General features: G+C 35.7%; 1 protein-coding gene across 3 annotated transcripts in view; it reads left to right on the plus strand.

Moving 5' to 3' along the window:
* The window catches only part of IDE (insulin degrading enzyme), a 74507-nt gene extending 59050 nt beyond the window's left edge, over positions 1-15457 (plus strand). For all 3 annotated transcript variants that reach the window (XM_049810429.1, XM_049810428.1, XM_049810427.1), the window contains exons 21-25: positions 1151-1423; positions 3675-3736; positions 5297-5369; positions 7320-7387; positions 8582-15457. In XM_049810429.1, the coding sequence (XP_049666386.1) occupies positions 1151-1423; positions 3675-3736; positions 5297-5369; positions 7320-7387; positions 8582-8677 (572 nt within the window). In that variant the 3' untranslated portion in view covers positions 8678-15457. The remainder of the gene's footprint in view (positions 1-1150; positions 1424-3674; positions 3737-5296; positions 5370-7319; positions 7388-8581) is intronic.
* Positions 15458-15874: the final 417 nt, after the last annotated feature.

A 15874-nucleotide genomic window follows, 5' to 3' on the forward strand; every position in this document is an offset into this window, starting at 1 on the left:
AAGTGGTGATGTTGTAAGTCTTTTCTTGATAGTATGAAAGGCATGTAATATTCTCAAACAAGCTACAGAGAGCACCTAGGTGGGAGTGCTACACATTTGGATACAAGACTGTTTGGAAAGTCATGACTGGAGAATAGATTAGCTCATTTGAAAAATGGTGTTTTACAGAGCTCTATTGTGATCCAATGCTATTTAGTATTTTCATCAAAACTCTGGATGATAGAAGAGTGAATACGCTTACTAAATCTTCAGATAATACTAAGCTGGGAGAGGCTGCAAGTGTGTGGGAAGATAGAACTCAAAATTAGTTTGACATTTTGGAAGCATGACTTGAATGAAGATAAGATGCAATTTGTTAGGAACAGTTTGGCAGGAATAATCAATGGCACAGATACAAGCTAAGAAGCAACTGGCTAGGTAGCAGTTCTGTAGAAAACAATCTACAGGTTACAGTAGATAGGAAGTAGAACATAAATCAGTGGCATAATGCTGCTGTGTAAAACACTGGTTTATATATAAATGGGAGCTTCCAAGATGCAAACACAATAATACTTCTATATTGTTCAGGTAAGGACTTTGAAATACTGAATCCAGTTTTGACATGAGCATCAAGGAATGATTAGAGAGCTATAAAACAACATTTGAAAGACTGAAATGTGCAGGTTAGTTATTGAAAGAGGGGAGGAAGATGGAAGAGAGGCTTAGTTGTTCAGATAAGTAAAAGCTGCACCAAAAAGGAAGGCAATAATATTTTCTTTGTATCTAATTGATAAGATGAGAAATAGTGGTCTTACATTGCAGCAAGGAGAATTCAGATTAGATGTTATGAAAAAATAATAAGTTCCTACTGTTGTGTCTAATGAAGCACTAGAGTACAGCTTAATTTCTGGTTACCTAATCCTGATGACAAAATTCCTTTTGTTCTGTCTTGGTCTGCATCATTTCCTCACCCTTTCCCTGAACTGATATTTACCTCAGTAAAATAAAGATGTTTTAAAAAACAAACAAACAAAAAACCCCAAACATTAGCGTATTTTGAAAACCTGCATTATTTCATAAAATTGCATTCTTGTCAAACATGCCATGTTTGGCAAACTTAATGCTGAAACAAGGGGTTTCTTTAATTTGTGACTATTCTTGTTTTGCCAAGGTTACATTGTGTTCAGTGGTCCACGTCGGGCAAATGGCATACAAGGACTGCGATTTATTATCCAATCTGAAAAGCCACCACACTATCTAGAAAGCAGAGTTGAAGCATTCTTAAAAACTATGGAGAAATGCATAGAAGATATGACAGAAGAGGCCTTCCAAAAACACATCCAAGCTTTAGCAATTCGTCGTCTAGACAAACCAAAGAAGCTGTCTGCGGAATGTGCTAAATATTGGGGAGAAATAATTTCCCAGCAGTATAACTTTGACAGAGGTAAGACAAATTATAATTGCTTTAAAACTGAATGCTGTAGTTTGGCTACACTTGTGACTGTTGAGTGTCATATTAATTTGGGAGCAACTTAAATTTTTACATAGCCTGTGCATAATTTAATATATTTCTTGGTGATTTGTGTCCTGTAAATTGTATTTCTTCCTTCTGCTCTGAGAAAATGACCTCATTTGTGGAGCCTGTTCTCTCATTGCTGTAGGAGCCTTTAGTAATAGAGGATAAGTGTGTTGCCTGATGTTCACTATATGATGGGGGTTGGCAAATGCTTCATTGATCTTTCGTTCTTTCCCTTAAGGCTCAGTGAGACATAGAGTAGGTCAAGGATTGGAAGTGGTTTGAATGCAAATGTTGATGTTGCATAAGCTCAAATTTCTTTCTGTGATGTTCAGTTGTCTCTATTACATATGTGCGTAATACTTGACTGAGATGCATTCAAATACACTTTGACATTGTTGAAAGTGCACACATGAACCCTCTTCCTCTTCCCATTGCACAGTTCTTTCAAGGCAGCAATGGCAGAGGCAACAGCAGGTATCTTAACTAACATGTGACCTGTATCAGCTTAGAGTAGCTCGAAGAAACATTAATTTGGGGTTTGGTTTTTTTTTCCATACCTGATACTTTGAAGATTACAGGCTTGTAGAAGACCAATTGAGAACCAACTTCTGGTGTTATTACTGAAAATGGACTGACAGTTCTTACATTGTGATCCTACATAGTATTTAAGTTGTATTTTTCCCTTTTTCATCGTTTGAAGGTTTTTAATCAAAAATACTGAGGTATATTAGTAATACAGTTTCTAATGTAAAAAAAAATCAGGTTTAGGTACAGATTGGCTTTTCCTCACATTTTCATCTCTCGACTGTTATTCACAGCTATAATTTTCCATCTTTCATGCATAATATGCTTCCTACATAAAACTCTGGCTGTATCCTGTGACTTCTCTTATGCTTTACATGCACAGTATTGGCCTTCTACAATAGCAAATACAGTCGTTTTGGTTGACAATGACTAACTAAACTGTTTTAATAAGAATTTTGTCATCTAGCTTGGTCTTGAGAGAGTAAGAGCTACTGACGAGGTTTCATGCCTGAGTGTAAGGAGTGGCGTGGAAACTTATCCCCTCAAGTACTTTTTTTGTGTCTGATGAAACAGTTTAATTTTTCTCTGCCTTCAGTGTTTCTGTTTTTACCATACTTGGATCTGTATTATCTCTCTGGAATTTCTTACTTCCAGCTGCAGCCATAACTTTCATATCTAAATCTCTCTCAACTTATTATTTCCCTTGGCTTTTATGTCTTTAATTCCCCACTACCCACTAGTAATTTTATTTCATTAATGATTCTAACATGACTAAAATTGTCAAAATCAGAAATTCATATTCCAGCCTTAAGAAGTGAAAGGGGTTTTTTTCAGGTTTTAACATTTTTATTATTTCTACTTCTACTGTTTTACTTAATTTAAAAACTTTCTCCCAAATGTCATCTAATTTTCCAAACTGTGTTGGTTTTGTTGTTTTTGTTTTTTATTTCCTCCATGTAGAACTTAATATTGATTACTTATAGCCTGCCTCACACACTTGTTAGCTGCGTATTTGTTCTCTTGTACACATTTCTTTCTTGATCTGGGTAACCCTAAGAAAAGCAAGCATGCCTACAGCAAAAAAAATTCCTGCTTATGCAGTAATAATATTATATGTTCAGTTCATTGCAATTTAATTTAGATGAAGCAATGTAGCTGCTGAAACACATTGTCCCCAGGTATCTTAAAGGTGATTATTTCTTAACACATATGATGTAGGCACCATTTGTTACATTTGTTTAAAAGTACATCCTGCCAAAGCACATCTTACCATCCTGTTTCCTAACTGTGAATAAAAGCCATCTATAATCAGTCTGCATTAGAAATGTGTAACATTGATTTGAAGATAATATACAGAGCAGGCATATATTTTTTTTAGCTACTGAATAACATACAGTGCAATCAGTATTCTTCAAACATGCATTTTTTAGTAAGTTCAATCAAATGGACTTACTGAAGTATAATTTTCTGCCAAGCTTCCAATGACACTTTTAGTGATGCAAGTATTAGCTTGCAAGTTAACAATGAAAAGCATATCATTTGCAGTCAATTACAGCATCTGAATTTGAAAGAAATCTACTTTGAATAAGTAGTGTCCTAATAACCAGCTATGATTTGCAGACTTGTTCTAATTTTTACTATTGTTGTGCAGATAACATTGAAGTGGCTTATCTAAAGACCCTGACCAAGGATGATATTATACAGTTCTACAAGGTAAGTTAGTCATGTAGTTAAAATGTTACTTGGAAAGAGATGTAGATACAACTGGATGTTATTTGTGTGAACTATGAAAGCATATACTTATGCCTGTTCTAGGCAAATGATATGATTGATGGAGATACCTTAATAATAATTTTGTTTCCTGAATCTTACTTAGTTTAGTGGCAACTAGCATACTGTAAAAATTGTGGAAAAGGATTGGGTTTTGGGGTGTGTGTTGGTTTGGGTTTTTTTCCCCTTATCAGCTCTTATTCTCCTCTTGTCTCATATATCCTTTCTTTATCAATAAAAAATGTGCTGCTCTATGACCAAGCTTGACCAAAATTGCGAATTTGTTATTTTATTTTTTCTTCAACTAGTAAATGATTCAGCATATTTTGTGTGTGTGAATTGTGAATGAAACAGATATTTTTAAATCTTTGTTCAGTGTAAATCAAAACTTTATTCTTCCTGTCATAGTTAGGCAAAACAAAGGAACAGCATAATGATGTACATAATTGTACATTGCAACTCAGCATGAAGTTGCTAGCCAGAGAGCCAATATAAGCAGTTGAAATACTAGGGGTCGTCTGCGCCACCTCCCCAGCCCGCCCAGTAAATTTGGCCTCATTCTTTCTGTTTTGTAACAAATTTTATAGGCAGTAATTCACTATATTGCGAAGTGTACATATTGTTTTATTACTTATGGAGCAGCTAATAGCTCAGGGAATACTTTGAAAAATAATGTAAACATATGTCTTTGGAACTTACTATTGGATCAAAAAATTTCTGCCTATGAAGAAGCATGGGTATGTGTGCATCTATGTCGTCTTGTTTTCTCTCTTGGCGGGGGTGGGGGGGCAGTGTCTTTCAAAATGGTTTCTCGTTTTCACTATCCAAGGTCATTTTTCCATTACCATCTATTTTTATGAGATTTAGTCTTAATGCTTAAAACTCATTTACGTGGCACAGTGAACACTGACATCTTTGGTTTGTGTTTTTTGTTTTTAATTGTATGATAGCATGGGTGAAGATATGCAGCAAATACAAACTTAGTAAATGGAATTACAGTAGCTGTTGTTTAAAAAATTGTAACTTGAACAAGTATCCATGTTCTGGTTTTGTAGGAATCTCTACTATTTTGCTTACGCTACTGCTCAATACGTGATTATCAGTATTCTATAGCAGAAGTAACTGGCTAGATTGGTGAGCTAGTCCGGCTGAATTTAACAATTGTGTTCAGAGTGATGCACTTCCAGAAGGTTGCTAGGGATTGAAAATTCTGCGGAGATTTTAGGTTACATTCCTGATACTATGACAGTTAATGGCTAAATTCCTATTACTTCGAGTTTTTCTGAGTCCCAAACAGTACGTGAATTTCTTAAATTCCTTGTAAAATAATTCAAGGTACTGTATGAATGACTTTTAGTAATATTTGAAGGGACATCCCAAAACTTATCCCTCATTTTAAAGCTTAAATTAGAATTTAAATGCTCTCATTCTTTTACTGTTTTATAAATGTAATGTCTGAGTGGTTCTTCCCACACCTGAAGGACTTGATGTCTTTTACTGTAGGTGCTGTTAGCAATAGATGCTCCCAGAAGACACAAGGTATCAGTACACGTCCTTGCAAGGGAAATGGATTCCTGTAAGTATTGCGCTGAATATAGTATTTAATCAATTTCTGTTCAAGCAAGCCATGTTACATGATATAAATGCACTATAAGAAAAACTCAGCTCTGGAGATTACATACCTTTCAGAGGAAAAAGTACTTCTTTTTATGGGTTTTCTTCACATGGCTGTTCAAATTTTCTGGTTGATGTTTGTGACCAAGTTCTTCAGCCATTCTGAACTATACTGATATTAGAAAAATATATCTTAAAATAGCACTTCTTTTTTCAACAGGATATTTTAAAACAAACATAAAGCTCTGTGTAGTCCTACAGGGAAAAACAAAATTAGGATTTGTAGTTTCAATACAATGTGGTTTTTTTCTGTTGTTGTTCTTTTTTTCCCTGACAAGCAATGAATGTCCACAATTTTATTCAAGCACTCTCAAAGGAAATAAATAAAAATAATAATAACAAACAAAAAAACCCAGCCCCTTGGGAATGTCAAACATTATGTTTAAACTTGAGAAAGTCAAAGTTTATTTAAGTTTTATTTTCAAATAATCTAGATTAGCTGTGCATTGTAAACTGTGTTGTTCTGTTTTAGAATTCAAGAAAGAAAAGGTTGAAAGTGTTTCTGGTTAATATAAATAAGCTGAGAGGAAAAACTTCTATGTTGTTTTGTGTGGATTTGTCACCAGTTTATATTGGACTTAAATTTCAACATGTAACTGGTTGCAGAGACAAGAATATTAAAGGCTTGTGTGTAGGAACAGAAAGAAGCAGATGGCTGTGCGCCTGTCATGAAACTCCTTCCAGTCTCAGAATGATTGATTTTTATGGTAGTGTGGAAATTGTAACTCTGCAGCTGAGTAAGGAAGACTTGCTTCAAAGCATTTTTCCAGTTTTCATGACTAATCATTGCTAAGTAGAAATAGCTCTAATATTTTTCCTTTCTAGAGAAGACTTTTTAAAATGTAATAACTATATTGCCAGAATTTGCTTGGAATGGTATCTTCCCAAGACAAGGGTGAGCACAGGAGACGACCTAACAAGTGGTTACTCTTACAGAGATTATAGCAAGGTATTCTCTCCACATACTCCCCTGTCTTAAACAATTTAATCTGGCACGTGGCCTCTCTTCTGCCATGAAAGAGAAATGGGGATTTTATTGCATTTCCCATGAGTCCAAATAAGCATTCTTTCAAGTGCAGGTGCCTATCCTCTGGAGGGTAGCCAAAAGAGGAAGGCTAAAAAGCTTCTCAGAGGGAACCCTTCCTCCTGGAGGCAGACACGCTATTTTCTCTGAGAGTGGAAAAGAATTGGAAGCAGTATAAATCTGGGATTTTAGGAGGGGAAAGCACTTGAACTCCCAATGTAAAGGTTAGGGTTGAAATTTGAGTATGGAGGTAGAAGGGAGGTTTAAGGAATTTAAGACTAGAAGTTCTTACGGACAAGTGGACTGGATGCAGGAAGAAGTTTTGGGGGGACTGGAGTAGGGCATGCATGGGGACAGGCAAGGAAGAGTTGGGGTTGCTATCCAGAATTTTGGTACATGGAGTAACCCCCATACCTCCATAGGCATGACCTTACTAAAAGATGTGCTGTTGTTACATTGCTCTTGCTGCGTATACCACTGGCACTTACTACTGTTCTCATAATTTGTACTGAAAAACAGTTTTAAGTATTCATTGATCAGTAGACTAGCAATTTTTATTTCTACATTCTCTTTATGTATAAGTAAAATGAATAAAAGTAACTGCCTCAGCACATGTTCTCAAGTCAAATCATGGATTAAGCTCTTTGTATTTCTAAAGACAGCCATGGAATGTAAAAGCAAAATGTTCAGAAAATCTTATTTACAGATACTTTAAAATTAATAACCTGTGCTTTATATAGATACCTGTCTTCTAAGAGAAAACAGTTTATTATGTAAAAGGTACTGATTAAATTATGGTCCTGAATTAATTTTGATGATGTTAAATAGGCCCTGTTGTTGGAGAATTTCCATGCCAAAATGATGTGAACCTGGCACCAGCACCACCACTACCACAGGTAAAAAGAAACAACACACAAAAAATCCCAGGCTGTATTCTTAATATGGAAGTTTAGTATCATTAAATATAATTTTATAAGGAGAAACAAACTTCTTGACATTCATGCTGTTGTGGGGCTGATGTTTCAGCTCTTTTCTACATACATTGTCATCCTCAGTAACAACAGGGATTTTTCCTGATTATTTTTTTTTTTTCTTTTTAGTAGTCTGTCTGGTTAGCCTTTGTTCCTTCTATTCCATTGAAATGAAAGCTATTACTAGTAGTTTACTGCGTATCTACACTATGGAGTAAATACAGGTTGTTATTGGCTGAAAATACTGATTGTATATAATCAGATGTATCAAGTGTCAAGAGAAAGATGCATGTGCATCAATAAATTTATCATCTTTGTTTAAAAAATAAAACCAAAACCAATCCAACCCCAAACCAACAACAACAAAACCAACTATCTCATCATTATCTTAAAACCTACAATATTAATGCATATTCCTGTTAATAAGCAACTGTGGAGGAAGCAATTTGACAAATTCTATTCATAAAAGTAATACAGATTTCACTGTGTGGTTAGATATGATAGCACTGGGCCCTTACTGGACGTTAAATGAATTTTATTGAAGAAGGATGGTAAAGTTTGTTCCAATAGATAATTGACTTTTTGCAATGCGGTAGTAGATCTGTGTTCTTATTGAGTCCTTATAGGTGAAATAATCACCATGGGTGGAAATTTCTGTATGAATTATGTGTGAATATATTAGCCGTTATGACTGAAATATTAAGAAGTTACTTTGTTACTGCAACTAAAAGTAATAGCTCATTGAATTGCCATTGTTTTTATGATCTTACCTCAGATATTCAAAGGTAAGTGGGATATTCTGAAGTAGAATTTGCAAATGAAAAGATAACCACTGCATTTGCTAAAGTTCCTGCCATTATTAGTAAGGCAATTACTGCATTACAGCTATTGTTTTAAATTATCTACAGTAAATATGAAACCATTTATTTCATAAGAAATGACACTATATTTGGGGGGATCCTGTAATAATGAAGTGTGAATCACTAATATTGTAGAAAAGAGCAAGAAAGATGTGTTTATATGTAGCTGTAGCAACAGTTAAAATGAAAAGCAAGGAATTTCTCACTTTTCTGATTAAAGATACTCAGCAGGCTTTTTCTTGCATACGCTTTTTTGCAGCCAAGTGTGATTGAAAATATGACAGAATTCAAGCGCAGTCTGCCGCTCTTTCCACTGGTGAAACCACATATCAATTTCATGGCTGCAAAACTGTGAAGAACCCCAATGGATGAAGAAATGCAAATGATCAGTACTGATATGGTTTCAGGGGACTTCATGATGAACAAAATTATTAAAGATCATTAGGATAAATGGTTCTGTCTGTTATGAAAGTCCCAAATTCCTTCTTGGTTCATTTGACATTAGCTGTGTGTTAGGGATAGAGAGTATATAAAAATCAGTTGTGGTCATGTGTCATTTATATTGCAGACAACCTGTTGAAAACCAAAATCAACTGAAACAATAATAATAAAAAACTTGTAGATGCAGTATATTTTTAAAATAGTAAATCCCTTCAAATTTTCATTTTGATAAAATAACCCTCCAGAGCAAACAAAATTGCTTGAAATATCCTTGTTACTCCTGAAGAACACCATTTAGTATCCCAATAATTAGCTTATTGGGGTCTGGAGTGGGTGAGAAAAGTAGGTCCTTTTTGGGATTGGGTCAACAGCTTTTCTTAAAAATAGAGACTTTCACATTTTTTTGAAGTGACGTGTTGAATGATACTTTTTTAATTGATCCTTAATGCAACCAACATATTTTCTATTTAAGTTTTATGAAGACCAGTGGGGGGGAAAAAAAAAGGAGATTTGACAACATAGTAAGTGAGAGAATTGTCATAATGAGAGTAATTGAAGATACGGGCATGATTTTAATCTTTCTATACAAATCTGGGGACATTTTATATTAAAACTAGTAAAATGCTGGAAACACTTTAATAGTGCATCTTATTTTTGTTATCAAAAGTGTTGTCCTAGTCTCTTGATACTGTCAGCATCCTGTTCAGTTTTTCAGTGTTACTGTGAATTGTTTCCATTTGGTATACAAAATACTTTATTTGGTGTCATTTTTTGTTCTCAGTTGCGCATGTACTGATGGAGAACTTGGTCTGTCTTGCCTCATTTGTTATGTTAGGTCTCAGTCCAGCAAAGTATTTACTAGTGCAAATAACTTTAAGTACGTGTTAGTTCTTGACTCAAGAACAAGTGAATGTCAAATATGGGCCCTGTAATGAATCAGATACATCATTGTTCTGAAACATGTGTGGGTCCTTCTTGTCCTTCAGGAAGGCATTTGGGACAGTGCAGTACTGGGTTAGCAGTACTGCTACAGCACAGGTTGTGGTTCAGGTTACATTACAAAATGTTTGTTCCTACTTCTTTTCAGAAGGCTGCGCAAAACCCGGAAGGATCAAGAATTTTGCTGAAATACAATATGTATATATATTCCATAATTTAGTAAAATGGTAAAACAATATATGGTGTCTAACCCTCACCAGTTTTCTGACTTCTGCAGAGTGGTCTTAGGCTTGGGACAGCCCCCAAATAGAAGAAGGTAAGGGACCTTCTTACTAAGTTGTCCTACCTGTTTAATGCATAAAATTGATTGCAATTATTCAGACAGGATAGAGTATGCAAAGCACTGAAGATATAAAATCTGCTCATCAGGGGTGTTACTGAGATGTGTTATTGAGGGCCCTGATGTGACACACTTCTTGTTAGATGTCACAATCCTGGTATATTCGATAGGGTTGTCCTTGTCTCTGAATCGATGTTCTTTCTTACACTGGCTCTAAAGCCAAATTAAATGAGTGCTTGACAGAGTAAGGGCCTTAAGTTGTGTTTATCTGAGAGTCTTTTCTAATTGAATAAATACAGTGTATTTAAAAGTTGTTTTAAATGTTAACAGCACATGTTTCAACATCTTTTCAATAAATTTGATGATAGTTTGTGATGTAACCTGTTGCCAAGGAAGGCCACTAGCATTTTTTTGTAGCTCAAACATAGTATGAGCAAAACCAGTAAACGTGTCTCTGTTCACCACATTTTTCATGGATCCTTCACAAAAAATGGGCTTTTTACCCTCTTGCATTTTGCTTTTGTTTATAGTTTTCTTTTAGTAAAAGTATTTGTATTATATATATTAAAAGTTTTGACAACATATTATAAAAAGATATATTTTGGGACTTAGTATTTAAACATACCACTCTTACAGTGAATAAAATTAAATGGCTTCTATCATGTGTAAAAATAAATAGAGAGATATATATATATTCATGGAAGTACTATCAACTCTAATTTTAATGAATTATATAAATAAATTGGAATAGCAGTGTATTTAACACAAGCTCACAAATAATGTTTTCCAGAGGGAAAAAATGTAGAATTTCAAAATTCTGTGACTGGATGTGGAAACCCATGTAGTTTTCCAGCAACTCTTAATTGCTTTTGAGTGTTCTCCAGCATTTTACAGTTTCTGAGTTTGATATAGCAGTAAATTTTGATAAACTCAGGCATACTAATGGGTTCATTTTAATGGATCCAAAGCTGCAGTGTCTACAAGCAATAAAAAACTACCTAGAATACACTGTAATTCAATTTTAGTGCTTGTTAATTAGTTTATGTAAGAAAACATAAATTATTATTACATAACTGTAATTTTTGCAAGTGCTATTTTAAGCAGTTGATGTGGAATTGGGTGCATGTGACACAGCCAGTATGACAGAGTGCTAGAGTTATTCTGTTTACAATAAACAATCTGAATTTAATGTTTGGAGTTCTTAATTTGTTTCATTTTAATTTTTTGCATACTGGTAATGTTACATCTATCAGTCTGTGCATGTTTTTTATTATACGTTAATTGTGATTTTCTGCTATCCAGTTGCTTGGACTATTCAGGCTGAATAGCATTGCTGGAGAAGGGTTCCCAGTCACTTCTAGGGAAGTTTCAGAGGACCTCCCCATGTGGCATCCCACACCTTTAGGTATATCCACTTCTGTTGCTCTCTTGAGTGTATGAAGACTTAATAATACAAAGGTAGAAACACTTGCTCAAGACAGGGTTTTAATTATCAAATCTGAAATTGTAAATTCAGAGCATCGCTGCAGCCAGAGTGAGTCATGCCTAGTGCAGCTTTACAGTGTTGCTTTTGAGAAATTACTTTCCCCTGGTCACTTTGTTTTATGCACACCAAAAGATTACATTTTGAAAGGTTAGGAATGTGTGATTTTTAGAACAGTAAATAGTGTCAATTCTGAGTTCTGACAGTGTAAAGATACAAGTCATCAGGCACTTCTGCTGTTCTAATGGGGCTCCTTGAAGTAATATCTGACAGTTAGCAATGTTCAGAGACAGGTTTTGTCCCTGGCATTGGAATGAGTGGTTGGTACTCGCAGCAGAGAAATAAAATGCCTGCAACTCATCTGGAAAACTGTTTGTCCCCAACATCGGGGCTCTTTCTCCTGCACTCAATCGTTAGGGATTGGTGTAAGTCTTGACTCCTTGGCTTTATTGTCTTTTGCAAAAAATCAAGCTATCCAAATTTACTTAGACTATTTCTGTTAGCCATAAAAAAGTGCTTGAGCTTTTTCAGAATAAGTGCTTGGATGTGAACATCCCTTATTGCTAATGTGTTCCACAGTGAGTGGATAAAGCATTACATACCTTTTTAACTTCATTTATTATTTTCTAGCTTTTGTCACAAGGTCAGCATTCTGCACAAGGTCATTCTGCTCAAGGTCAGCAGAATGTTAGTCTACCTTCTCTCTACCATTTAACTGGTTAATATGCTTTTGCTATAGGTCCACTGTAAAGTGAAAAATCCTTATCTTCTACATCTTTCTTCTTATGTTTTTTCCATATTTTTTTTCAATAGCTGACCATCAAACTGATATGGTCATCTACAATGACACCTGGGTCCTTCCCTTGAGCTGCTAGCTAATTTGATACTCAAATCCAACTCTGTTTTCAAGACAGTTTTTAATATTGTTGCTGCATGCTGCCCAATACAAGGCACTTCTGTGCTATTTTCAAGTCAGAAGAGATCAGAAACTTGGGCACCTTTTTTACCTTTCATGTAGTTTCAAAAGAAGCCTGGCCTGTGTAGATTCTGCTGAAAGGCTTTTATTTGAAACATTTCGGAGTCTTGTTTACCATTCAAAGAATATACTCATAAGTTGTAGTATGTGCTGTTGGTGGAATATAACGCTAATAGTATGTGAAATCTGAATTGCAATTCAAAGGAAGAAAGTGTATAAGGCCAAAGGCCCAGCAGAATGGGAAATGTTACAATTAAACCGACCTATTTGAACTCAAGCACCTAAACAGAATTTAAGATTGAAAATATTTATGGCTTCTTGAATTAGTATTTCTAAGCTACCCTAGGCTATTAACTAAAAGTGCAGCATTAACATCACACTGCTGAGCATTTGCTGCTGTTAACTTTTAGGACTCCCTCTTTAGTGGTCCAGTGCAAAATTCTGGATTAAAGTTCTTGACTGACTGTGCAATGGATGAGTGGACTTCAAGCTCCAAGTGGACTTCAGGTTGCTGTTGCACAGAGCAAGGAATTGACTAGGCTTAGCCAGTGGGAAACTCTAGTGAGAGGCATCCAAGCTTAAATCCTACATCTTCTGAGGATTTGCTACCACCATACTGTGTGTTAGATGTGCTTCCTTTTGCTTCAGCTTTCAATTACAGCTTTTCACTGCCTGCTCAGCTTCCCTTTCAAGAAGGGGAGCAAGGAATCGTGGTACTTTCCTAGCAACTGCCAAAGATAGGTAAACTTTTCACTGGAGCAGCAGCTGGAACTCAGGACCCCCTTCCAGGCCTCCCACACAGAACTGGGTGTCCCATGGTACATGTGAGCTCATTACATGCACATACTCTGGTGGCGAGTGCTTTCTCTACAAAATCAGAACAGGCTCAACAGTAAGGGAATCAGAAAGTCCCCAAGCTATGTCACTAACCTCCCGGGAAGTGGGAAAAATAGCTGGGGAAAATTCTGATAGAAGATGGAAATTAAGTTGATTTTTTGGTAACTGTGGCATTAGAAGAACATGCTTTTTGTATGAAGTCCGTTGTAAAGGATAGACTCCTATGATGGGAGAGATAGAAGAAGACCTGCCCAGGGAAATGTAGGAGATAAATGTTAATGCATTTTACATGGTTGAGGCTGAGTAATTTCAGAGCATGTGCAAAAATGGTATTCTGGGATATTGAATGTAGAAAGTGTGGGTGTGTACAAATGTTAGTGAAAGCTGAGACTGGGCTTTGAAGATCTAAATTTTGGATGTGATGCCTTTTAGCAGACAGGGGTCTTAAAAATTTGCTGAATAGTATTAATGTGGTGCACTTGATAAGGCAATTTTGGAACTGGTTTAAAACACCAGAAATATGTAAACATTTCACAGCAGTAGTGTTCAAAAATGGTTCACTTGGTATTTTTCAAACTTTCCAACTTGCTTTGGAATTAAGTAAGTTTAGCGGGACAGGTTTCAACCCAAATGATTATTTGCACATGTGTGTAAAAGCCACGGAAGTTCACAACAGGTTAGTGCTCATCAGTGCGCTGGGGTCAGTAAACTGTCAAACAGTTCAACATTTCCCCACTTTATCTTTTTGTCATTACAGTAACTTTTAGCCTGCTAATACTTGTGCATTCTAAGCTTTCTGCAGTACTGGGGGGGAAAAAGTGTTTCTTATGACTACTTACAGCAAGTGAAGCTCTACGTTTCAACTGTGAGATACCAGTATCATTCGCTAGCACATACCTATTGAGGGTGAGGCTTCAGGAATCTGAAAAAAATCTATGCAGATAATTCCCCTGTTCACAGATTTGATTAATATTAATTTCCAGATGAAATTTTAGGAAGAGAAAGTAATTGTGACAATTCTGCAGCATTAAGTGTATTTTAGGAACACAGGAATCTGTACGTATAACTGGATCTGGCGTCTCCACAAGCTGATTATTTAATTCTGATACTCTTTGTGTCATCTTCAAAGGCAGAGACGTCACTGTTCATCTCGCATTGCGTCATGTCTCTGACCAAGGCGGGGTGACCAGATACTCCCATTGTCACATCAGCCAAAAGTGTCATTGATGTCCATTTAGCACTGGCATGCATGGGGTGTGGGCTGCATGTGTGTTCTAGGATATTTTTTTCTGTGATTAGAACTTGCCTTCTAATTCTGGCAAGCTTTACCCATGAAATCATACAAAGATGACATCTACAGTATGTCAAATCCTGGAGAGCCACACTGGACTGCTGCTGAAGCTCAGCGAAGTGGGAGATTTATGCAAGTAGAACTATTTCAGAAATAATCTGAAAACAGGTGCTACTCAACCGCAGCAGGAGACTGATCTGCTGTTGTATGCACAAAATTATTTTATTGCTGTGAATAATCTAATGTACCTTAGGCAGTCTTTTCCTGGAAGTAGGCATATTTGAGTGAATAGCTTGTAGGCTTTGTGTAACTTGAAGAATGCATATATGAAGAATGCTTATAGTTTGGATTTTCTACTTGAATTTAAATGTCAGTAATCTTTAATGATGTTATGAATGTGAAAATACAAAAGATTGTATTAAGTTCAGTGTATACAAAATGTGTGAGCTGGGATGCTTGCCCACACTATAAGCCACTTAATAAAAATAATGTTGAAATGCAAGATAATGCATATAAGTTGACAGCAACTAGTTGCATGCCATTTTGCACTTCTTGTCTGATAATCATGTCTGTCAAGTCATTGTGTATAGATTATAAATTCCTGTGAAAAGGGGTCATGTGCTATGTCTGTAAACTACCAGTGCACAACTGTGGCGCTGTATGGGCTTTTTTAAATGTTGAGTTGAGTAATTGAGAGTGAATACAAGACCTTATTTTCAGGACAGCTTGTAGTGTCTGAACAGTCGAAGTTTCTCTGAGCTTTGAAAGCAACAGAATAAAAGTAGCAGAATCTCTCATTAATTTTATTAGGTCTACATCCTCTACCAAACAGAAAAGAAAAAAAAAAAAAAAAGGTAGTTGAGATAATTAATAACTAAATACTTAAGCTGGCCTGACAACTGGAGAAAATGTGTTGCCTTGTAGTATATTGATAGCCCTAGATTATAAAATATGTTTATCTTAACAATGGTTTTGGCATAAACTCTGACTAGTCATTTAAAATGATTTTAAGTACTGTTGGAATAGCTTAAGAGTCCTGGAAGACTTTAACATTCATATATTTTCTTTAATTTGAGATCCAGATACAGGGTCTCAGTCTTTTATAGAAATAGAGTCCTATCGTTTCATAGCTTGTTGGACTGAACTTTAATTTGGCAATGCTTTTAGAGAGAGATCTTCTGTGACAGAGATCTGTTCCAAAGATGCCAGAGGAGCTGCCTTGCTATTCCCTAGGAGTCACCATAC

The sequence above is a fragment of the Accipiter gentilis genome, chromosome 9 (assembly GCF_929443795.1).
Source record: "Accipiter gentilis chromosome 9, bAccGen1.1, whole genome shotgun sequence".
Taxonomy (NCBI): domain Eukaryota; kingdom Metazoa; phylum Chordata; class Aves; order Accipitriformes; family Accipitridae; genus Astur; species Astur gentilis.